The 25045-nt window shown below is 54.5% G+C and overlaps 1 protein-coding gene across 15 annotated transcripts in view; it reads left to right on the top strand.

The window, feature by feature from the left end:
* Positions 1–25045, top strand: part of MPRIP (myosin phosphatase Rho interacting protein) — a 145046-nt gene that overhangs the window by 70302 nt on the left and 49699 nt on the right. For 10 of the 15 annotated variants that reach the window (XM_070563683.1, XM_070563685.1, XM_070563684.1 and 7 more), the window contains exons 4-7: positions 12133–12284; positions 17446–17530; positions 21107–21320; positions 22742–22901. In XM_070563683.1, the coding sequence (XP_070419784.1) occupies positions 12133–12284; positions 17446–17530; positions 21107–21320; positions 22742–22901 (611 nt within the window). Of the gene's footprint in view, positions 1–12132; positions 12285–17445; positions 17531–21106; positions 21321–22741; positions 23256–25045 lie in introns of all 15 variants that reach the window. The other 5 variants (XM_070563675.1, XM_070563677.1, XM_070563676.1 and 2 more) reach the window with 1 other exon arrangement.

Here is a 25045-nt window from a genome sequence, read left to right as displayed (position 1 = left end):
GGTGTCCAGTGTGTGTTGGTTGAATTAATGATTTTTGGAGACAGCAGCCCTGTCCTGTATCCCCAGTTCCTTCTCAATGAACCCTCATCCTCTAGGTTAAACATCTCTGGCTCTTTTAGTTTACTCTTGTAGGACTCGATTTCGAACCCTTTTCTCCACTGCTTGTTCCTCCTGTGAACCACGTTCTGTTTGTTTATGGCCTCTGTCAAGTCCTGACTTGTGTGAGCCCTGTCCCCAAGCTACTTTCTCTGTGCTCCTTCCTCTGCTAGAGAAAGGTGGCCTCCTTGGACTGGGGCTGTGGCTGCCTAGAGAGGCATTTCAGAGCAGCAGGTGGAGACCTAGAGGGAACAGGGGGGCAGAGTTGCCCTGGGCTGTATGTGAGCTGCCAGCGTCCTGCCCTGCTCTCACCTGGCAAGACACAGGCCTCGGGAGCTGGACATTTCTTTTGGTGGCACCAGCAGCCTTTCTGCTGTCACCTCACCATGTCCTTCCTTCCTTGGCTCCAGGTAACTGCCTAGTGGCCCTGGGCCTGGTGGGTGCTGAAGTCAACTCTGCCCAGCTGCCTGTTTGCCCTTGGGCTGTCTGACCCCTCAGTGCTCTGTGTCCTCTCCTGCTGAGTACCTGCTGTCTCAAGCCCTCCAGCTCTGAGGGACGTGATTTTTTTTACCAGAAGGAAGCTGTTTCTGTTGAGAAGTGACATAGGACTGTTGACACACACTGGTTCTATCTCCTTTGCATCTGAGAAGAAGGCTGAGTTCAAGTCCCTTTCTTGCTCTCCGTCCTCTTTAGCTTCCCTTGTTCCTCAAACTCTGCCGGGCGGGACTGCGCCTGCTCTGTCCTTCGCCCAGACTCCTCCTCTCCCCTTGCCTGCTGCACCCCTGCCCCTAGCGAGGCTGTGCTCTCAGCCCTCAGCTGTCTTCCAGAGGCCTTTCCGGCTCCAACAGTCAATAGACCTCGAGTTCTCTGTGTCTTTAGCGCTTGTGATCGTTGAGTACCATCCTTCTAGGGACTTCAGCTTGCTGCCAAAACTGTTGTTTGTGCCCCAAGGGTGGCTGCAGCAAAGGCTTAGGGGTGGCAGTTGCTTTCCTCATGACGCCAGCTTGTGATCTTGCCTCCCAGATGGCTGCCGGCCTCCGTCTCTCTGCTGCTTCTCTGCCGTCGCTTCTCCGCTTCCTTTCTCGTCCTGGTTGTTGAGTCCCGTCGCTGGTGGCATTAGCCTGAAAAGGTCTATTTTCTATGAAGCCATGGGGATAGAAATGCCAGAGAAAGCTGGGATACAGGCCAAGCACAGAAAAAGAAGAGTCATTGAGGCCTGAATCCTAAGAGTCATCCCTGGCTGCTCTGTTTTCTCACCCACCACACACCTCTAGTCCTTCTGGCTGTACCTTCAATATAGCCCAAATCCTCCCACTGTTCACCCCATGTGCCACTAGGGTTCTAGTCTGGGCCCCCGTTTCTTCTGCCTGCCTCACGTGTCTGGGGTCAGAATGCTCTTGTGAGCCACCATCGAGCTGCCTCCCTCTCCTGGGCACATCCCCACAGGAGAGCATGTCCTCTGGGCCCCTTGGTCCCAGTCCTGCCAGCAGCCTGCCCACCAGCTTCCTCAGGCTGGACCCAGCTCATCCCTGCGCAGTGGCCTCAGTGCTCACTTTCTCCTTCCCTCGGTCTCCTTGGGCTCTGGGCGTGCGTGTCCACCCCCCAGCATTCCCTAGCTCCTTACCTGCTTTCCTTTCATTTCTGTCACTACCTGAAATGGGATAGTTATGTTGTTTTTTCCCTTTGTCACCACAAGAAGGAAGTGTGCTTTTCCAAGGGCACTTTTGTACTGTTTCACCTCTGTTCCCAGCACCAGTCAGCCACAGTGCCCCGCACAGAGCAGGTGCTCAGTGAGCATTGTCGTCTGCATCCAGACGTTTGTCTAGCGAGTGCTTAGGTGATTGCGTGGTTTTGGAGGCAGGGCCTTAAAGATTGCTCCTTCCCTCGCTATCAGTAGATGTGATTAGAAATGTAAAGTAGAACTGGAGTCAGAGCCAAGAACTTAGGCAGGGGCCACGGGCCCACAGGTCCAGACGTGAGTCAGACAGGTGATAACATGATAGGTCCTCCAGGAATCTTCTGGGTTGGTTCCCAAAGATTGCGTGACTCAGCAAGAGCAGAGGCCGAGACAAGGGACCTTTGTGCAGTCAGAAGAACTGGGGAGGAAGGGGTATAGGTGCCAGGTGGAAACCAGGAAAGGCAAAACTATAAAGGCGAGTTAGTCATTCCACTCATAGGAAAGGAGATTGATTGACTTCAAGGACTGGAGCTAAGGAAGTGAGCTCTTCCTGGCTCTGGGGCAAACCAGGCCAGTGAACTGTACCAGTCCTGTTTACGTCAGAAAGCCCATACCTCTGATAGATGCTTGTGTGTGCCTGAGATCACCACACCTTCCAGGAAAGCAGTTCTTACATCATCCAGGTCTGGCTGTGGTGTGGGGCCCTAGAGGAGAGGAGAGCAGCAGGCTTCTGGGGACCCATGCTGCGGGGGGCTGCTGTTCCCGCCATTGAACTGAGGATTGGAAATGGGGAGAGGTAGGAAGCTGGGGAGTGGGAGGTATGTGCCGATTGAGACCTCTGTTCTGTACCCACTGGGGACGGCTCGCGGGAGGCCACAGTGAGTTGGGCCAGAGCTGGCCAGGCTCCATCTATAGAATGGCTGCCTTCCACTTCCATACAAGAAGTATGTTGGCTTAAATGAGATGTTTCTTTCTGTCTGTTTCCTGTTTCTGTTCCCACTGTTCATGTTGTTGTTGTTGTTCCTAACTCAGGAATCCAAGTTGGCCTGGACACTTGGTTCTTTGTGTGTGTGTGTGTGTGTGTGTGTGTGTGTTCAGATATACATTACATGAAATTTACCACCTTGACCTTTTTTTTTTTGGTGAGGAAGATTCTCCCTGAGCTAACATCTGTGCCATTCTTCCTCTATTTTGTATGTGGGATGCCACCAATGAATGGTGTAAGTCCGTGCCTGGGAACCTAACCCAGGCTGCTGAAGGGGAGCGTGCTAAACTTAACCACTAGGCCAGGGGACTGGCTCCTTAACCATTTTTAAGTGTACGGTTTAGTGGCATTAAATACATTCACATTGTTGTGCAACCATCACCACCAGCTGTCTTTAGAACTTTTTCTTCTTCCTAAACTGAAACTCCATACCAGTTAAACACTAATATTTGTTCTTTTGTGTCTGGTGTATTTCACTTAACATAATATTGTCAGGGTTCATCCATGTTGGAGCATGTGTCAGAATTTCTTTCCTTTTTATGACTAACTAATATTCGATTGAATCTGTATACCACATTTTGTTTGTCCGTTCATCCATCACTGGACACTTGGGTGGTTTCTCCCTTTTGGCTATTGTGAATAGTGTTGCTGTGAACACAGGTGTACAGATATTTGTCTGAGATTCTGCTTTGAGTTCTTCCAGTATATACCTAGAAGTGGAATTGCTGGATGATGTGGTAATTCTATGTTTAATTTTTTTAGGAGCTGCCAAACTTTTCCACAGCAGCTTTTTTATCTTCCTACTAGCAGGGTGCCAAGAGTTCCAATTTCTTCACATCCTTGTCAACACGTGTTATTTTCGGGGGCTTTTTTTTTTTTATTATAACCATCCTAGTAGGTGTGAAGTGGAATCTCGTGGTTTTAATTTGCATTCCCCTAATGACTAATGATGTTGAGCATCTTTTCATATGCTTATTGGCCATTTGTATGTCTTCTTTGGGGAAATGTCTGTTCAGGTCTTTAGCCAATATATTGACTGTTTGGGGGTTTTTTTGCTGCTCATTTGTAGGAGTTCTCTGTATATTCTGGATAGTAATCCTTTATCAGATATGTGATTTGCAACTATTTTCTCCCATTCTGTGTGTCGTCTTCATTCTCTTGATAGTATCCTTAGATGCACAAAAGTTTCCAATTTTTTTTCTTTTTTAGTCAGCTTTACTTTTTTGTTTTTAAAGATTGGCACCTGAGCTGACATCTGTTGCCAATCCTTTTTTTCCCTTCTTCTTCTTCTTCTCCCCACAGCCCCCTCGTACATGGTTGTGTATTCTAGTTGTAGGTCCTTCTGGCTCTGCTATGTGGGACGCTGCCTCAGCATGGCCTGATGAGTGGTGCTAAGTCCACGCCTAGGATCCCAACTGGTGAAACCCTGGGCCGCTGAAGCGGAGCACATGAACCTAACCATTCGGCCATGGGGCCACCGCAAAAGTTTTTAATTTTGATGAAGTCCTGTTTTTTCTTTTATTGCCTGTGCTTTTGGTGTGATACCAAGAAATCATTGTCAAGTCCAGTGTTATGCAGCTGTTACCCTGGACTTCCAAGAGTTGTATAGCTTCTACTCTTACATTTCAGTCGTTGGTCCGGCCGTATACGGTGTAGTGGGCACTTGGCTCTTGTGGAGTCCTGCTCTGGTGCAGTGAGGGGGCAGTGAGGAGGATGAGAGCCATTCTTCCCTGTGTTCCCCTGCCCCAGTCTTAGGAGCAAGGTGGGCCTTGGCTGGGTGGCAGTGGCTTCCCAAGGAAAACTCTCCTGGCAGAGGGCCCTTGGCTGCTTGGCACGAGCCTGGGTGTCTTGCTGCCCAGCCAGCAGCCCAAGCTGGTAGGCCAGTCTGGCACAGTAGATGTGAGAAGGAACTTCCTGGCCTTGGCAGCAAGTGAAAAGGATCCTTATTGTGTTCTTTTCTCCGTTAAAAAAATAAGTTTAGCCGACCCTAACAATACCCCATGAAATTAGGGAGTTTAGCCAGTCTACAAAGCCCTAAATGAGTACAGCACCCCATCAGCTCCCTCAGAGCACTTGAGCATGTCCAGCGTCAGCCTCACTCGTCACTCCTCTCCCCACAGCTCTGAGCCACAGCCCCATGTGGGCACTGCACTGGGCACGGCAGCTCCGGTTGCTGCTTGGGATTAGCAGACGCTCCCCCGTTTTCGCGTCCCTTTCTGCTGAATCCGTGGAAGCCCTGAATGCGTCCGAAAGCCCACACTGCCCTTGGATGGGGCCAGAGCCGAATCTTGAAAGGGGGACCCCCAGGGACAGGAGCACCTGCTGGCAGGGAGTCACCCAGGCCTGTGAGCAGGGGCAGGTGGTGAGGCCGGGGTCGTTGAAGGCCTCAAACACAGGGCCTTCAACCTGTGTTTGTGGAGCAGCTAAGGCAGAGAATGGCCTGGCCAGATCTGTGCTCCTGAAAGGTCATTCTGGGGCCACTGCTGACAACCACAGAGAGACCTGCATGACCGAGGCTAGCCTAGCCCTGGGTTCTTCCTGTTGAACAGTGCTGAGGAGAATAGAATCTACAGACCTCACCCTGGACAGCAGCTGCTCCTGCTGTGCCCCCCACAGAACAAATCCCAGGTTGGAGGCTCCCACCTCCCAGACTCCATTCTGGATCACTGGGCAATGGGATGATTGCAGTGTGGGCAGTGGGAAAGAGGAGGGTGCAGCACTCAGACCTAGGCCTGCCTGTGCCTGGGAACTGGTGGGGAGGAGGGCTGGGGCACAGGGCAAGTCAAGTGTCTGGTGCTCCTCAGAAGGGCGGGCTCCTCCTACCCCCGCTGAAGTGTGGCCAGGAAACTAGATTCTGATCTTTCCTAGGGCCTCAAGATGGAGGCCAGTGAGGCATGGAGAGCGTTCATGAGCCACTCCACTGCTCTTGGATAAACCCCTTGGTTTGGCCTGTCATTTTCAAGAGCCTACTCTTTGCCTTCTTAGAGCCAGCAGCTGGCCTCTAGTGTCGGCAGGGAGGCCTGGCTTTCCCTCCCTTCTCAGGGAGAGAGCAGTCTGTGATGCCTAGAGCACCTTCCAGTCCAGCTGGGCCAGTTCTCTCTTCACCCTGCCGCTTCCTCTCTGTCCCAGGGTAGGAGACAGGTGTGCCTGGCACTTTCGTCCCTCTTCCAGTAGCAAGCACTCAGGGAAAAGGTATTGAGTAAATTGCCTTGGTGTGGGGGGCATGTGCGTGCACTGAGAAACAGGAGGGGAAGCAGCCTGGGGTGTGCGCCAGCCTGAGCCCTCGCTTCATATATCATCTCTGGTCTCGTGACAGCTCTATGAGGTGAGGGATTTCTTTTATTATGTAAAATACACATAACATAAAAATTCACCATTTTAACCACTTTAAAGTGTACAATTCAATGGCATTTAGTACATTTATAATGTGGATTTGCCTATTCTGGATATTTCATCAAAAGCGAGTCATATAATATTTGTCCTTTTGTGTCTGGCTTCCTTCACTTAGCAAAATGTCTTCGAAGTTCATCCATATTGCAGCCTGTGTCAATATTTCATTATTTTTGTGGTTGAATAATGCTCTCTTGTATGGATATACCATATTTTGTTTGTCCATTCATCCATTGATGGACATTTAGGCTCTTTCTACCTTTTAGTTATTGTGAATAATGCTGCTGCGAACATTTGTGTACAAGTTTTTGTTTGAATACTTATTTTCAGTTCTTGGGGGTTTGAACCTAGGAGTAGAATTGCTGGGTCATTTAGTAACTCCATTTTTAACTTTCTGAGGAACTACCAAACTATTTTCTGAAGGAGCTACTCCATTTTACATTTGAAGCGAGCGATATTTTTACCCCCATATTACACTTGTGGAAACAGGCGGACAATCTGTGACTTGCCCACGATTACAGAGATGGCCAGTGGCAAAGCTAGCATTTTGTTCTGAGAGTGGGCTCTTCTTGGCTGCAGGTTCTGGTCACATAGCCTGGAGTCTGCATTAGATCTTCAAACCTCTGTGGGGAAGAAGGGGCTGGGAGCACAGTTGTCTTTGGATCCTGCCCGCCTCCTGTCCTGGGGTGATGGGTGCCCAGGTGACGGGTCCTCCATGCCATAGCCCCTGGCTTGGCTGACAGGTGTCCTTCTGGGGGCAGCTGAGTTGTAGCAGGTGAGTTTCATGTTGGAGACCTAAAGGGCAGGGAGGGTGCACAATCGCAGCTCCGTCCAGAGGAGGCCGTGTGAAAGCATGGAAACAGACCTGGCGTCTGAGGACTTGTAACGAGCCTGCAGGACAGCTCAGCCTCGGAGCTGCTCTGTGCAGCTGGCAGCTCCAGTGTGGGGGACAGTTTGAAACTGCCCCGTGAACCTGGAGGATTGTAGACTGCGTGGGAGGCTGACTGGGCAGCGGGCTTTGATGGCTTTTTGCCAGGTGAGGAGTGAGAGTAAGGAAGTTCTGCCTGGTGGTCATGTCTTGCGGCCCCTTGTCTGTCCCCACTGCCCTGGAGCCCCTGGCTAAAGTTGGCAGGAGGCTTCCTTGAGCTGTCAGAGGGACCGGGCAGGGGCTGTGTTCACTGTGGGTCTGGACAGGATCATGATCTCGTGGGTGTGTCTTAAGATCCCTTTTCCATGAGTCCTTCCGCTTTCCTCTGAGAACTTGGGCTTCGGGGATACCCGTCTGAAGAGTGCTGCTCGCTGGGGAGCACTGTGGCCTTGGAAGGCTGAGAGGTGGCATCTGGGTGGCATTTGGGCTGGTCACCAGCACTGCCTCTTGAGAGAGGGACTCCTGATCCATTAGACTTGGGGTTCTGTGAGCAGCTTGGGAGTAGCAGTAAGAGCCAGGAGATGGTCTCTGTGAGCCTGACCAGGACATGTTCCTCTTAGGACGTGGGGTTCTGGGGATGCCTTCGATGGGGTGCAGTACTCAGCAGGTGCTCCCTAAGGGCCACTTGTCCTCCATAGAGAAGTCGGGTCTAACAATCTCCAGCCCAAAGAAAGGACGAGGGCTCTTCCTAGACCCTGCTCAAGTGGCCTGACTAAGCCTCCAGCATGCATGCCTACCAGGCCTCTTAAGGGAGGTCTTGGGCCCATTATCATCACCTTTGGGGAGGTCCTGTTCCTGCCTGGGCCCTGTCTGATCCCATTGTGAGCAGGGTAGGCTCAGCAAGCCCCCAGTGGGTCAGGCCTCATGGCCCACCTACAGGTTCTGCCAGGTTCTGGACATGACTGCAAAACAGCTGCAAAGACCAGGAAGAAAAGGCGCCAAGGAGGGCCCAGACTTGTTCTGGGTGGCCCAGTGGACTCCAAGTCCCTTCACCACTCTGACCCCCAGCTTGCACATCTGTAAATTGGACCTGTAGTGATGCCTACTGCCTGAGGCTGTCGTCAGGGTGAATGAGTCAGTACCTGTAGCTACAAAATATTTAGAGCTCTCCGTGGCCCCCTAAATGATGAGTATTATTCCTGCTGCCGTGGTTCGTACTGAAAGGTAGATTCGTCTTCGTGCCCAGCCTGGAGTGTCCTGAGCCCCTGCTGCTGGCAGTGTGCAGGTGTGCTGGCTGACTGCAGTCATCAGTGGAGTGCTTTTCCTCTCCTTAAGTGGGTTGTAGTGAGCATGACAAAACAATAATACAGAGTGCAATGCATGTGGTAAAAGTATTGTGGCGTAATTTTCCATTTCCCATACGTGTGCACGCACAGATGTGTGTTCATCCCACTGTGAAACGCGCTGTTCTCTGTCGGTCACAGTCAGGTGAGTTTGAGAAATACATGAACTGTTGCAGGACTTCACACAGTGGATGGGGTTGGGCTTCACCTTGAAAGGCAGTTTCTGACCTTGGGATTTTGTGATCACTTCTTTACCCTGGGGGAAAGCCTTTGTTTCTATGGGTCTCTGTTTTCCTTTTCCTTCTTCTTCTTCTTCTTTTTTTTTTTTTTACTAAGGGAAGCTTTATTTCTTCCCTTCCAAATCTTGTGCCCCCCCCCCCCTTTTTTTTTTTTGGCTGAGGAAGACTGACCCTGAGCCAACATCCACACCTGTCTTCCTCCATTTTATATGTGGGACACCTACCACAGCATAGCCTGCCAAGCGGTGCCATGTCCACACCTGGGATCCGAACCGGTGAACCCTGGGCTGCCGAAGCGGAATGTGCACACTTAACTGCTGTGCCAACGGGCAGGCCCCACTCCTCCTCTTGTTTGCCTGAGGAAGATCAGACCTGAGTTAACATCTGTGCCAGTTTTCCTCTACTTTATATATGGGACACCAGCATGGCTGGTGAGTGGAGTGGGTCCGTGCCTGGGATCCAAACCCACGAACCCTGGCCACCGAAGAGGAGCATGCAGAGCTTTAACCACTTGGCCATGGGGCTGAGACTTCTGTTTTCTTATCTGAATGAGGGAGTGGGGAATAAAGTGGACAATTCCCATTCTACCCAAGTCTTGCCTTTGAGCCATGCTGCCTCTGGTTCTATTAAGCACAGCTGCCTGGAGGAAAGGTTCCCTTCTTGATAGCTCTAAATGGCCCTTCTCTGTATTTCTGTCTTGCTTTCCTCTTCTTTCTCTCTGGCTCTCAGAAGCCCACCTTCCAAACTCCTAGGATCCAACAAGAAATGGAGGAGCCTGTTCTCCCTAAAGTGTCCCTGCTTGGGCCAGGGGTGGGGGTAGAGGCCCCCAGGCAGTGAGGCTGCCATAGCAGGATCTTCTGAAGCCAGCCTCTGACAGGTGCCCTGGCTCCAGCGGGCAGAAGTTCCTTTGGCCTCTGGTGGGCCCTGGGGGCAATGACAAGGAGGAAGGCTGGGTTCTCAGCAGGATGTGGTCACATCCCTGGAGAGAGGCCCTTGGCTTGTGCCCTCTTGCTTGGTCACCTCATGCTTAAAACAGTCTTCAGCCCTGTAGCAGCCCTGCCATCTTAGCTAGTGTGGTTTGCAGGCCAGAAGAGGGACAGAGGCCCCCAGATGGTTGGAGGGTCATCTAGTGACATTGCCAGGTGAGGACTGAACCCATTAGTTGGCACCGTGGCAGACTCGGATGGCCTGCAGACAGCCATCCCTTTTTTTAAAATGAAACCAGGAAAACTAGGTGACACTCAGCCTCTTGGGAAGCCTGGATTCCTAACCTCTGGAGGTGCAGAATCAGGGCAGGAAGCTCGTCAGACAGAGCTGGCTTCTCTGCTGGTGGCGTTGGGACAAGGGGTTCCCTCTGGCTGGATTTGGGTTACAGCCTAGATATTTGCCCTTGCTCTCCCAGTACAAGGTCCAGCCTAGCCAGGAAATGGGTCGCTGCGGAGTATGTTCTCTTCCCCTTCAGAATGCTGAGAATGCACGTGCATGTGGCCTGCTCCTGAACAGAGGTGAGGAGGGCCGGTGAGGCCTGGAGGCTGTCTGGAGACCCTTGATTGAGTCTCCTCGAGCTCTTGTGGGTGCAGGAGATGCAGTTAGGTGCAGAGAAGTGAAGGGGCAAGTGGGGGTGATGGTAGTGCCAGCCTCAGAGGGTGGTGGGGCTGGTCAGTGAGAGGATGCACTGGACCAGGGCATGGCATTCAGTCAGTGTGTGGCAGAGCGCGGTGTCACAGCAGGGGCTGCTGTAGCGCTGGTGGTCATGGTGCCTCCTCCCTCAGGTGGCGCTCTTGAGACTGGGGAGGAACCATTTTCAGGGCATTTGTCAGTGTGGACCTGGACCAGGGTTCCAGGGTTGCCTCCTGTTGTGACCACTGTTGACTCTCTGCTCCCTCTTCTGCACGTGTAATAAAATAAGATTAGATAATGCCTGCCCCACAGTCGGTCATATATAAGGAGGCGTGAGAGAGGTGGTAATGGCAAGATCTGACACACAGGAGTAAATAAACGCTCACTTCCTTCAGCCCTAGCTTGTTATGTCTTTGCCTTTTATCGACATTTCCGAAAGCTTTTCTGGAAGAAGGTAAAGGCCTCATTTCACACCTAGGGAAACTCAGGCCCAGAGAGGTGGTTGGAAATCTTGCAGTGCAAATCTTGCAGTTATAGGTCAGCCTGGAAAATACTGGGAAGATCATACGCGCTCCAGCTGGAGGGGCCTGGGAGCTTCTTCCTTCCTTTCATTTAGCGGACGAGAAAAGATAATGGGTAGTAGTTGGTCTGCGCTTGGCATCCACGCCAGACCCAGTGTCCTGATCTTGAGGACAGGCGCCTTCCCTCTGCCTGAGGCAGGGAGCTCACAGCCGGGCAGGGTAGGGCCCACTCCCAGAACTCCAGGAGGGAGGCACCCCCAGCTGGCCACTGTTGGCCTTTTCTTCCCCTGCTGCTTCTCCAGGGCTGCTTCTCCAGGAGTGCAACCAAAGAAGTGCCGGGCTCTTCAGGGAACTCAGTGGGAAGCTGGCAGCTGCTCCAGAGGTGGGGTGGGGGTCAGAGTCTGCCCTCTGGCTGCCTGGGGTTCTGGCCAAGGCTTCCCTCCTTGTGAGAGCCGTCAGCGAGCAGCATTAAGGTAGTGCCTCGCCTGGCTCCGGAGCAGGAGCTCTGTGCATGTGATGTGGGGGCAGCCAGGGTGACCTGTCTCCTTCCGAAAGCATCCTCACGTTAGGGGGAGGTGAGAGGCCAGAGGATATAGGGTTAGCACAACATCTCTAGGAAGGTCATTTTGGGTAATGCTTCATCTCAGTAGGAATTTCTTAAAGCTTTTTCTTATTTTTTATTTCTATACTTATTTTCATTGTCTAACAGCTTTTGCTGTCAGAAAAGGGGAAAAAGTTTTTATTTGTTGTTCCAGCGCTGGCCAGGCAGCCTTGTAGCACTCCTCATGGGCAGTCCTGGAGGGTGGCAGTGGGTCACCCACCCTGAGTGGGCTTGGCCTACCTGTAAAGCATTTAGGACATGCATGGCTCCAGCCTGCCAGCCCACAGCCTGCCTGCAAGGATGTGGCTTCTCTGTGGCTCCCTCCTTGCCTCTAAAAATAACCTTGCTATTTTGAAACCACCTTCTCTGGAGCTTTTTCTCACTGCTCTCTTGGATCAGTAACCCCTCTGAGATCAGGCTCTTGGCTGCCTCTGTCGTCCAGCTGTCCTCACAGAGCTGTCCCCTTCCTGTCTCTCCCCCTTCCCCAGTACTAGCTGGGATATTGTTTTCCAGCTAGTAAGGAATGTCCAGCTGGATGTTCTCTGTGAAGAGCGGGCCTGTCGCCACTTCTCCCTGGGGATGGGTAGGTGGGAAGTGAGGCTGCGAGGCTGGGGCGTACCCTATGCCTTTGTTGTAATTGGGGGTCCACGAAGCAGCAAGAGGGTCAGGGGCCTGCCAAGAAGCAGCAAGAGTCAGAAAGAACTGGGCGTGCGGGGACAGTCCATGCTGCCTTACTCTGCCCCTTCAGAGCTGTTCTCTGAGTGACTCCCTGCCCTGTCTTTTTCTTGCAGCCCACAACCCTCCCTCAGGGCACCATCAATATGAACCAATGCACGGACGTGGTGGATGGGGAGGGCCGGACAGGCCAGAAGTTCTCCCTGTGCATTCTGACCCCTGAGAAGGAGCATTTCATCCGGGCAGAGACCAAGGAGATCATCAGCGGGTGAGTCTGCTCTGTGCATTTTGGGAAGAGGCACTTCCTAGCCACCTGCAGGTCCTTGAACCAGGTCCCTTTGGCACAAATTGGGCAGAATCACCATCATTTTCTTCCCCAAGTATGTCTCCTCTTCTGAGTCCCCTCTCTCCGTTCACAGCGCCACCGTGTGCCCCGTCACCACACCAGAAACTAATCTCACCCTCCATGTGCCTTTGCTTCATCCTGGTGTCTGCACACTTCCCAAGGCTGCCCCCATGCATGCTGCTTACCAGGGGGCCTCCCTCTGCTGGCACTGCCCTGGTTCCAGGGCTGCCACATCTTCCTTAGGCTTCTCACTGGTGTCCCTACCTCCATTCTCACTGCAACCCAACCTTCTGTTACTCAACAACAAAGGACTCAGTCCCCAAAGCACGTCCAGCCTTGCCTCCCTCCTGCCTAAAACCCCATCACCTGGAAGCCAAGTCCAGTTTCCTTGGGGGGCCCCTTCCCCGTCCTGCAGCCTCCCCCTTACCACCCCATGTCCCTCAGCACTGAGCTGCTTGTGGCCGCACATCCCCCTGTTGCCCCCCACGTCTCTGCCTTCACTCCCGCCCCTCCCTCAGTCTGGAACACCCCCTCTCTCCTCTACGCTGTTAGCATCAGCCTGAGTGTCCACTCTTCCAGGACGCCCTCTACCAGGAGGCCCTGGGCTCTGTCAGCTGGCTCTTAGAAAAGATGGAGATTGTCTGCGTGCATGTGCAGCTTCCTCAGCCAGTGGGAGGCCTTTGAGAGTGGACGCTGTGTCTTGTTTCTTGTCCCCAGTTACCCACACACAGGAGTTACTTCAGTGCTGCTGCACGCCCTGGCTTCTTTGTCTCAGTGGAAAGAAAACAAAGTCTCTGGGTCACCCCGCTCTCCTGATCATGCCCTCTGCAGGGGCTTAGGGGAAGCCCTGGGAAGTAGAAGGGGGGCCTGGATTTCCAGATGGCTGACAGTCCGGGGAGCTAAGCTCCGTGCTCCTGAGCCCATGCAGTGTCTGCCTTCTGGGAGCTCCTGCCCTTGGGGGCTCTGTTACCAGCTCTGTGGAGCCCAGCCACATGTCCATTCCCAGGGAGCAGACACCGTGGGCCTGACTGGGAGCTCGGGCACAAGATCTTGGAGAATCCCTCTTGTCTTTTAAGAATGAGGAGACAGATGAGGCTGAGGAGGCTTTGGGAGAGAGTAAATCCAGGGGTTAGGGGGACCGTGTTGATGACTGCAGCGCAGAGTAGAGGGAATTAGAATGTGAAGCCTTTTGTTTTCAACAACTGAAGGACTTCTGTGAGTGCTGGCCTTGGTGTCAGTATCTCGGCTGTAGCCCCAGCCCAGGCTGCTGCATGAGGAAGCGAGAGCACGGGCCAGAAGGTCCCCATTGTTGATGGAGTTCAAATCTACACCATACTGGGGGTGGTGCAGGCAGTCGGAGCCGTACTGCAGAGGGCCTGGGCCCACACTGGGTGCCAGTTCGCTCTGGGCTCCTCCCTGGAGTGAGGCATGTTTGCATTTCTGATTCCTGGGGGCAAACAAGAGGACCACTCTGACTGCTTCCTGATCTTAATCCTAGAACCATGCAATTTCAGAGCATAAAGGGCTTTTACAGAGCCCTCATTCTACAGTTGGGAGACTGAGGCTCTAGAAATGAGGGCACCTGAATGGGCAGCCTCCAGATGTGAGTGGCAGCATGGAACAGTGGCACTTCCTGGTTTACACTTGCTGCGGCGGCCTTGTCTGGCAGGCACATCTAGGCTGACGTTCCACTGCCCAAGTGGAGTCCTTAGGGAGATCTAGCCCTCCCCCAGTCCTCCCCTCAGTAGCTGGGTCCCAGGGAGGGGTCTGGGTGACAGGTGGGATGGGAAAGGTGTGTCTCAGGGCCCTAGGACAGGCTAGGGAGCGTGTGAGCTGGGAGACCAGGTCAGTGATGTAGAGGTGCCACGTGACGTTGAGAGAGTGATGATGTCTGGCATTTGACAATGCTTCCAGCAGGTGGCCTAAGCCCTACCACCAGGCACTTGGCCCAGGCCAGGGGTTCTGGGCTCTGTCCTGAGCCCCTCTCCTGTGGTCACTTCTGTATGCATGTATGAGGCCTGCCATTCCCATGTAGCTTGGGTGGACAAGGTTGTCAGCAGGCCCAGATACCAGATGAGTGTGTACTTGGGGTCCTGCATGTAGGCTGGGCAGGCCTGAGGGTGAGAGGCTTGTGCAGTGGCCTAGTGGCGTACCCAGAGCCAGAGCAAGTCACCTGATGCCTTTCCCCTCCTCCGTCCTGGGTCTGGGCTGCTCTCGTTCCTACCCAATAGGCAGGGCTCTCAGGGAGGCAGCCTGCTGCTGGGCCCCTCACCAGGACCCTGCGCAGCAGCTTCTTCATCTGCCCCACCGGCTGGGGTGCCTGGGCCTGCTTTAGGGAGTCACTGGGGCAGTGTGCCCTGGGGACAGACTTCTGCCTCCGTCTGCTCTCCCTCCTCTGCCTCTCGCCTCACCTTCTCAGACGGACCCCTTTGCCTTGGCTTCCTTTGTAGCCTCTGGGGTCTCGCTGCCTGGCACAGCTCCTTTGCTGAGTAAACTCATCTGTGGACTCTGGGGCCCTGAGATGGGTCTAGGTGCTCGGGTCCCTAAAGAGGTGCAGACACTTCCTTCAGGCTGCCTTAGAGGGGGAGGAGTTGGGCACAGTCTATCCAGCCTTCTTTCCGGGGTCTTCTCTGAATGGATACCTCTAAACGGCCTGAGGCAGCCACGTTTTCCCCAGAGCTGGATGGAGAGAGTCAGTAGTTCCCTTGCCTGGTTCCTCAGCCAGGAGGACACCTGCAGGATGTGTGGAGCACAGCTTCACACAGCTCTCTTAGAGGAGGGGAGCTTTAGGCGGGAGTTGGCAAGGGGGACTCTTCTGTGCCCTCCTGCTGGGCTGGGTCTCAGCTTCCCCTCTTCTCTCTACCCCTACCTTTCAGCTCTGTGCCCCCTATTCTCACTCATCTTGGCTCTGCCTTCAGAGTTGGGGAGCCTGCTTGACCATGTCCCTGATGACCACATCCACCACCAAGCCGTGTCCACTTTTGCCCCTCACCTCTCTTTCTTGGGTATATTTTAACATTCACGCATCTGGATAATGTTAGATGCTTCCTCCTGGGCTTCTGTGAGAAATTCGAGTGCAAGGGGCACATTCTGTCATCTGTTCTTGGGCCTGGCATCTCTTAGCCTCCAGCCACAGCAGCACTGCACAGGGACTGAGGGTGCCTAGAGGGACTGCCCATGCTCCTCCTGAGCGTCCAGCCTTGTCCAGGCGGCACAGGAGCTTCCGAAGCTCCACTCGTCAGCAGGGCAGCTGCAGCGCAGATCTTCTCTCCTCTCCCTCACGGCCTGGCCTGCACGGCTCGCAGATTCGCCAGTTCGTTAGTTTCCACTTGGCAGCAACTAGGCCAGTCTGAAGGGGCTCAGGCCACCCCGAAAGGCCTGCCCCTCCCCACCACACTCCTCGCACTCCTGGGGCCCTGGAGGACGAGGTGACTTTGCCGTCTCCTCTCCCCTCCTAGGTAAAACTCTAAGAGGGGCCTTCTGCAGGCGCAGTTCTTTGGAGTGCCCAAAAGACATTTCAGCCTTTAGGGCGGGCCGGAAAGCAAGTCTTTCAACCCCTCAAGCAAGTGAACTCCTCAGATCACATGAGTGTCGCCCCCGGAGAGTCTGCTCACCTGCTGGCTTTGCAGATACAGTTGTAGCCTCCTTCTTGCACACAGAGTGACCCGCAGGACCTATGCCTCAGGTCTCTATGGTCTAGGTGATTGTTCGTTCTCTCAGCAAATTGAGAACTACCTGCTCTGGACTGGTGATTTCCCACACCCAAACCCTCTTCCCCAGCCACCAGCTGTCAACCCACAGCCAGCATAACCCTCCTGAGGTTGTCCCAGAAGGCCAGTGACTACAACCGACTTCCTTCACCACCCCCTTCTCCACCCCAAATTAAAGAAGCACCTCCAAGTGCTAAAGACACAAGCCCTTCTCCCTTCCCCAGGCTTGGGATGCTGGTGGTCCTTGCAGCCCCCAACCAGGGTGCCAGCGGTGCAGACTCCACCTCGCATTGCAGCTCAGCCACTGCCACCAAGCCCTTGGCATAGGCTGGCGGCAGGCCCAACGTGGATCCTAGTGTTCTGGGAAGAAGTAGGCCAGAGTCTCCTGCAGTACCTTCCCCTCTGGAGGAAGCAGTGGGGCTGCCTTTCACCACCGCGCCCCCTCCCGCCTTTTGCTTCTTAGTCCTCTTTGTCCAACTCTCCCAGATGTTATGAAGCCCCAACAAGGCAAACAGTGGTTATGTCATGGCCTAATCTAGCTCTTGGCTTTAGAGATGAGGAGACTGAAGTCCAGAGGGCCTGGGAGCCACTCAAGGTTATGATTAGAGGGTAGCAGAGCCAGATCAGACTCTAAGCCTCCTGCCTCCAGCCCCTGTTCTCATACTCCCCTGCTGCCGTCCGTGCTGCCGGTCCACAGTGGACCTTCCGGCACGCATGCCCTGGTGTGGGTCCCGGAGCATGTCTGCTGGGCCTTCCCCAAAGCCGAGGTACCTGGTGCCCTCAATGTGCAGGTGGCCGCAGAGGTCAGTGAATGGGTCTGGGAGGTCAGCTAATCAGCCCCTCGAAGTGACCTGCGGTAGGGAACTTTGGTAGCACAACTCCTGGTTTCCTGCCTCAGTAGCCCTAAATCCCAGTTGTAGCCCATCTGTGCGCTAGCCAGATCTGCTCCGGGAGGGCAGTTTTAGAGCCAAGTCTAAGCCCCAAAGATAGGGTCAGTAATGGAAACAGTGACGGTCTCTGTACTTTGTGGTCAGGCCTGCTGCTCTGCCAGGGTGGAGCCTACCTCAACCCTAGGCCAGCCACAGGGCCCTCCCTGCCTACCCTGTGGTCATTGCAAGGTCAGCATCCAGGCCTGGTCCCACCACAGCCTGTGCTTGTCCTAGGCTGTGCTGCTGGCACTTCCTGCCCCAGCAGTGGCAGGCTCTAATCTGGGCAGTGCTCTGCCCTGCTTGGGTGTCCAAAGGCCTGGCCACTGGGTGGGGTGCCTCCAGTCCGGAAGTGTTAAGCCTGGTGCCTGGACCACCCAACAAGAAAGGGTCCTAGTTCCTGAGAGCAGGGGTCTGATTCGGTCCTCTCTTCTCTTCTCTCCCCAGGTGGCTGGAGATGCTCATGGTCTATCCCAGGACCAACAAACAGAACCAGAAGAAGAAGCGGAAAGTCGAGCCACCCACGCCACAGGTAGGCAGTGGGTTTGCCAGGTGGTGTCCACTTCGTGGTTTCAGAGATGAGGAGCTGGGGCAAAGTGAGAGTACCCCAGAAGATTCAAGGGCTTCAGGACCCAGCCTAAAATTAGGGGTGAGGGAAGGAGTCAGGTCAGGGCTGAGGTGGTCCTCAGCCCTGCACGTTGTCTCCATCCTTACAATGGTCTGTGGGCTACAATCTGCATGCTCCTCTTCAAGCCACAGGGCAGGACCCACTACAGGGATAGGGTGGCCTGCTTGTGTGGTCTGGGGCTGCCCCAGGAGGCTTCCAGCCAGGGGGCAGGTGCTGAGAAGCAGTAGCAGAGCGTGTGTCTCTTCCCCTGGCTGTCCTTCCAGCTGCTGGGAAGCAAAGAGCATGCCAGGAGGGGTTGCTGGCTGCACACACTCCTCGTGCACCACAGTCCAAGGAAGGACTCAGCTCAGTTCCACTTTCTACACAGAGATGCTCTTGCAGAGAGCAGGCTGAGCAAGGGGAGCCAAGTGAAGGGCTCTTCGGGGACCCCACTCTTGCTCTGGGGCCTTGACCATAAATGGAAAAAATTGGTGCTGGTCTTGATTTTTGTGCCCCTGCTCTGACTCCCATGTGACCAGAGTGGGAGGTGGCTGGGGTGGTGATACCAGGTCCAGTCCTTCCCCAAAGACCCCTCTCCACTTCCTTCTCTTCCCCAGCCAGTGTCCGGGGGCTCAGGGCACCAGGAGGGGTTCTGAGCCTCAGTGAACTGATTTGCAAAATGGGCTTGTTTTGATCTGGTTATAGGATTATTTGTGAGCTTGAAAGGAGGTCTTGGGCCCAGTGTGGGTGCTCAGTAAATGTTATTCCTTTGCTCTGCACTCAGGCTTCACTGTTACCAAGTGTTCTTGCCTGATCGAGCCTCGCAGTAACCCTGAGAATGAGCAGAGTGGAGATTGGGGGTCCCTTGGGCGTCTTGCAAGGCCCAGAGCCTGGCAGAGGTCCAGGCGTAGCAGAACATGGCTACCCCCAGGGTTCAGCAGTGCTTCCTGGTGCTCTCTCCTTCACTGAGTGGCAGAGATCAGCCGGGGTGGAACTGGGTCCCCCTTCTCCTCTATGCCCCCCGGGTCTCCCCTGGATGTGCCTGCCCTGGGCTGCTGCACACACCCTCCTACTTGTAGAGTGCAGCTCTGGGCCTGCTCTCAGCTCATGGTCATTGTCTGCCCTCTGTCTACCCTCCCAAGGAGTCCTAGGCTAGCATCCTCTGGAAGGTAGTGTCCCTGGCAAAATCGAATGGGAGTTGTTTCTGGAGACTGAAAGTACAGCTTCCTGCTGGGGAACAGCAGACACACATGCAAATCCCCCAAAGCTGGCTGGTTTGAGAGAAAAAAATCCCAGGCAGAATAACAGCGTTTAGGGTTACGCTGCATTTCCATAGTAATACCTTGGAAATAGTGCCGTAGCAGACCTCCTGCCTCCAAATAAGGCAACTACATGTGCAGGAGACACGTTCGGCCCAGACCAGGGAATTTGATGGTGTTCCTGCTCCCTAAGCCGTTCCCTCCCCTGTGACGTCCCTTCCCCCCAAATAATGCTGGCCTTGGCCAAGCTTCACCTTGTCTGTTGGTAGCAGGAGCCATGTGATCACAGGGTGGGAAGATCCCCCACTTCCCTGAGGGTCTGTTAGAGCCCGGGGGGTCTGGGGTCCCAGCCTCTTCCACTCAGCCCCTCCCGAGCCCCTGCAGAAGCCAACCTGGCAGTCTCTTTTCCTTTGCCCCTTGCTCCTCAGAGCATCACGTTGAGGCTGCTGGTTTCTGGAAGCTGTGAACTTTCATCAGGGCCACGCTGCTGTGAGTCAGTCTCATGGGGTGAGGTGGGGCCTTTCCAGAGGAGAGTTGCTGATCTCTGGGAAAGCCTCCCTTCCGCAGCCTGATGCCAGAGTCATTCTAGTGCGCCAGAGGAAGCTGAGGGGGAAGCCTAAAGCCTTTGGGGCCCCCGTAAAGGCAAGAACCCAAGACCCCATACCTGGCCTCTGTCTCCATGGCCTGGGAGTTTCAGATCAAACCAATGGGGAGCTGCTACACCCCATTCCAGGCCAGAACCCTCCTTCTCATTGGGTTCCTGCTCAGTTTCTGTGCCCAGGAAGTAGAAAGGAAGGCTGTCGATGAAACCCCTTCCAGAGAGGGGGCCTGCTTAGCACATGGAGGTCACGGAGGCGGCTTGGCCTGGGCCTGCCTTCCTACCCTATTTCCTCTTTCCTCTTGCTTTGAAAACCCTTTCTGAGTAGCCAGATAAATAGCACAGACTTCATTATAGCATTGACATCCCTGAGCAGTGCCGCTGTCCTGGCTACACAGGGACATAGAAAACCTGGTGCCTCCACTCCTTCCTTGTGCACAGGCACTCAGGGTCTCTGTCGGCATGAGCTCCAGCATCCCTCTCCGCCACAGTGGTGACAGTGTGCAGAGCGGTAGCAGTGCCATGTGGCCCTGGCCTGGCCTGTGAGGCATCTTACTTTCCACATACCTGCTTTGGAGAAGAGAAGCAACTTTACCTAGAGACCAGGCTTCCTCCCATCACCCACGCAGCCCCTCTCCTGGAAGCCAGCATGGCTTTTCTGCTGCCAGACTGTCCTTCAGTCCCCACTGACTTGATCAGGCTTTGGCTGCTGTTCATGGCCCCCAATTCTCTGGGATGAGTCCTCCAGAATCAGGGAATGTGGGGAGGGATCTGGGGATGCAGCCAGCCCTGCACAGGTTGGGAGGCCCTTGGTGTGGGAAATGCATGCATTTCCCTTGCATTTCAGGCCTGGAATTTCTTCTGCCTCTTGGAGACCCCGGCCAGCCCACCCTCTCCCAGGTCACCCCAAGCATCAGAGAGGGGTATGCATGTGCCATAAGCACTTCACCCACGGTGTGGAGCTGAGGGCACCAGCATCCAGGGCCACTTCTCTCACAGGCACAGCTGCCTACCCTCAGTCCAACCTCCCCTCCACAGAGGGGTCCTATTCACATAGTGTCCCAGGTATCCAAAAAGGGGAGGGTGGGTGAGGCCAAGGGTTGGCCTCAGCTTGGGTGCAGCACGAACAGATGCTTTGCATTTACTCCAGGGGGGCACATCTCAATGGTGTGTTCTTTCCTCACCGCTTGTCATCCTTCCTTGTTTGTATCCTAAGCACTTGGAAGTCTAGGAATGACAGACTCTAGGCCAACCACTTGTGGTCTTGCCTTTAACGCCTGGTTTGCTGCTCTGGGCTCTGTTTGATTTTTTGGGTGAGGAGAACTTGCATGTGTCTGTGTTGGGGCTCTGAGCAGAAACCCCAAGCCTCTGCTCCATGCATTTGCCAAACCTGGCCTGTGGCAAGTGAGTCCAAGCACTTCAGGGCTGCAGAGGAGAAAAGGCCACAGTACTATCCAGGAGCTTCCACCCTGACCAGGACACCCTGACCAGGACTAGAGCCTTCTCTTCTGCAGATTCTGAGCCCCTAACTCTATGAAGTTCACCTTGGTATCCCCCATAGCTAGGTATCCAGGCACCCAGGACCTGTGCGCCAGCTTGGGCTGTGTGCCCCTGTGCCCACACAGACACTGCTGTCTCCCCCAGGAGCCAGGGCCAGCCAAGATGGCTGTCACCAGCAGCAGCAGCAGCATCCCCAGTGCTGAGAAAGTCCCCACCACCAAGTCTACACTCTGGCAGGAAGAAATGAGGGCCAAGGACCAGCCAGATGGGAGCAGCTTGAGTCCAGCTCAGAGTCCCAGCCAGAGCCAGCCTCCTCCTGCCAGTGCCCTGAGGGAACCTGGGCTGGAGAGCAAAGATGGTAAGTGGTGCCCTCCTGTCCTGGTGCCCCACTTTGCAGTGCTGGAACAGGCTTACATCCCAACAGAGCTGGCACTGGGGACTCAGGGGCCTGCAGAGTCCAGTCATGAGCCCTGAGCCTCAGACTCCCTTGCCTTCTGTGTCCATCAGCCTCGGGCAGGGCCTGGCATAATGTGGGACTGGGATCCCTGGCCTTGCCCCTCTAGCTCTTAAGTCCCATCTGTAAAGGAGTAGCACCTGCTCTGCCAGCCCCAAGTAGGTGTTGTGAGAATCAAAACACTCAGTAACAAGGTCTGTGTACAAGGAGGCCTCTCATGTTCATGGCCTAGTTAACACTGGAAGCCCACTGTGTCCTGAGAGAGCAGCAGGAGTTAGGGCAGTCACGTCCTCTGTCCCATCCTGCCCAGGCCCTTGGGGGAGGTGGGGAAGAGGGTGCTGGGGCAGGAACGACCGGCAGCCCCGAGCTTTCTCCACTTAGCACTTGGAAGCTGCCTGAGCACAAGTGGGACAGCCGGCCCTGACTCCCCTGTCTAAGCACTGAGGGCTCCGCAGGACACAGCTTGGCTTTTCCCCTGTGTATTTTGTCCAGGTCATTAAAGATGAGGGGGCAATTGGGACTGGCCCAGCTCATTCAGGCCAAAATGCATTTGTACCAGCTCTGGGCAGAAAGTGCTTCAGTCTCCTTTGGTAGCATCTGCCCATCCACATCTGAAATCCATTCACTCCTCTCATTTCTGCACAAGTCCTCTGCCCCTTCCCTCCCCAAAAATGTACTGAAAGACTAAACAGCTCGCTGGCCATTGGTTTCCTCCTTGATGTCCAGTAAGAAGTGGTTGTGGCACATCTCTTCTCACGGGACCTGCTCTCCCAGCTGAGCCCCCAGATTAGAAGCTCAGGGGCTCCCTGACAGTCTGGCAGAGAGGCAACCAGGTTAGGGGAGTGATGGGTGAGGCACAAGTGTGGGAAGGAGGTTTCACTCCCATCACGTGGTTCTGCCCTTGTCAAGCCATGTCAGCCTTTGGAGATGGAAGGTGGAGACGTGGTCCTGTTTGGATTTGCATGGACTTTTTTGTTTTTGTTTGTTTTTGGTAAGGAAGATTGGCCCTAAGCTAACATCTGTTGCCAGTCTTCCTCTTTCTGTTTTTCCTTCTTCTCCCCAAAGCCCCAGTACATAATTGTATATCCTAGTTGTAGGTCCTTCTAGTTCTGCTGTATGAGACGCCACCTGAGCATGTCCTGACAAGTGGTGATAGGTCCCTGCCCAAAATCCAAACCAACGAATCTCGAGCCACCAAAGTGGACGTGTGAACTTAACCACTCAGCCACAGGGCTGGCCCCTGCATGGGCTTTTTAAAAAATCCCCAGAAATGGAAGATAGCAGCAGGCTGAGTGTGTCTCCTGCCTCCCCCTTCTCTCTTCCAGAGGAGGGCGCCATGAGCAGTGACCGCATGGACTGTGGCCGCAAAGTCCGGGTGGAGAGCGGCTATTTCTCCCTGGAGAAGACCAAACAGGATTTGAAGGCCGAGGAGCAGCAGCTGCCCCCGCCGCTCTCCCCTCCCAGCCCCAGCACCCCCAACAACAGGTATAGTGGCCCTGGACCGCCCTCCCAGGAGCTTGGTCATCCCTTTCCTTCCTCAGGTCCTCGACGCCCCAGCCGAATGGTCTGCAGCAGCTCCCTTGGCTCCCTGGATGCAGCCAGCCAGCCCCCTGCCCACATGGACTCTGGCAGCGCTGGGGGGCAGGGGGCAGAGAGACTGGGGCGCACTTTTGCCTTTAAAGCCAGCAGGCAGTATGCCGCCCTGGCCGACGTCCCTAAGGCCATCAGGATCAGCCACCGAGAAGCCTTCCAGGTGGAGAGAAGGCGGCTGGAGCGTAGGACTCGGGCCCGGAGCCCTGGCAGGGAAGAGGTGGCCCGTCTGTTTGGCAACGAGCGGAGGTAAGGAGGAGGTTAGAGGGCTGAACGCTCGCACCTACGTACACAAACACACAGGCTCCCCTCACCCTTACACACAGTCTCTCCTGCGTGTACTCCACTTTCTCTTACACATGTACTCACATGTACACTCACTCATGTAGTCTGTGACTCTTACACACTATCTTCTCACATACACTCTCTTACACACACATTCTCTCTTCCCCTCCCCTCTACACACACAGACACACACCCAAACACGTTCCTAAGCCTTCCTTAAGGGAGCACGCTTGTTCTCCCTTTCTGTTCAGAGCAAGTAGGGAACCTTTCCTTCTGGATCCTGGACTCAGGTCCCACAACTCAGCCCCTGGTAGCCAGAATGTAGGATCTCTGGGCACCCAGAGGCCTAGGCCAGGACCTGCTGCTTCCTATAAGTGCCTCCTGACACTGGGACCTTAAGGGCCCCTGGGTGGGGTTCTTAGCCACCTGGGCCTTGTGTGGTTCAATCTTTTCCTTCCGGGCCCATTTCTGTTCTCTGAGATAACCGTGGAGGCAGGAAGATCCCGGAGATGCTGATGGTGGCAAAAGTTCTCCGTACCCTTACAGTCTCGGGTGCAGGTGACCGGCATCGAAGGAGATGCGGGGGAAGATAGTACTGCCCAGGGAGGCAGGGTGGGCAGCACAGCTTCCTCCCTCGAGCACTCACTCCCACAGGAAGCCACAGGAAAGTCGAGGCAGCCTGTGAAGCTGCCAAGGGCTTGACAGCATCAGTTGTCATCCAGGCTTGGGTGAAATGTGAAATGGGAGGCCAAGTAGAGCCACGGCATCCTGGGGGAGAGATGGGGTTTGGAGATGAGCCCAGGGAGGGGCTAGCGGCTTGGGCAGAGACATGGAACTCGACTGCTACCTGAGGAGAGCAGGGCTCTGCCCTTTCTTTCTCTCATTCCACTGGCCCTGCACGTCTTGGAGAACTGAGGAAAGAGCTTGGTTCTTTCTCTCAGGCTTCCAAGCCTAGGCCTGGACCAAAGCACCTGAGTACCCCCTCCGATAGGAGCTTCCACCCCTGAGTCTGTAAACAGAGCCTTTGCTCCAACAACAGCGTTCTCACCCAGGTCCACAGGTAGGCTGCTAGAGGTCCGTGAGCCCTCAAAATGATTCGAGCATCTGTATGTACATTTTTCTGGGAAAAGAAAATCCATAGTTTTCATTAGATTCCCAAAGAAGTTCACTTTCCATAAAAGAGGATCAGACGTAAGTTCCAGAAGTATTCATAGAGGGTCCTCCCACCTACCAAAGCCTGGGTAAAGCTCAGAGTTGGGGCATGCCATGGGGACGGCCCGCGTGGCCACGGGCTCCCCCTAGAGAGGCTGGCTGGGAGCAGAGCACCTTTCTCTCCTGTTCCCCTTTCTTCTTAACACCTACCCCTCTCCCAAATGTCCCAGGTGGAAAGGACCTATGGATCTGTGGATCAACCTCTAGAATAAGGAAAAGACGCCCAGAATTTTTGGTCTTGAAAAGAGAAGAAAATAGAACCTGCCTAATTCCTAGGGAGAGCGAGAGGGAAGGTGACCTGGGAGGTGCCCACCAAGCACATGGCTGTCTTCCCTTTTCACTAGTGACCCAGAGAGGTGCCTATGCCACCATTTAGATGCAGAGACAGGGCTCACAGAGACAGCCCGGTGCAGCAGAGCTGGGACGCACATCCCAGCTGGGCCTTTAACTGAGAAGGCCGTGCTCCCATGACGTGACCCAGGACTGGGCCAAGGCTGTCCTTTAAGCAGTTCAGTCAATATAAAAGTAAAGGGACTTGCCAG

Source organism: Equus przewalskii, chromosome 10 (assembly GCF_037783145.1).
Source record: "Equus przewalskii isolate Varuska chromosome 10, EquPr2, whole genome shotgun sequence".
NCBI lineage: Eukaryota > Metazoa > Chordata > Mammalia > Perissodactyla > Equidae > Equus > Equus przewalskii.
This window is presented reverse-complemented; position numbering and strand designations above follow the sequence as displayed.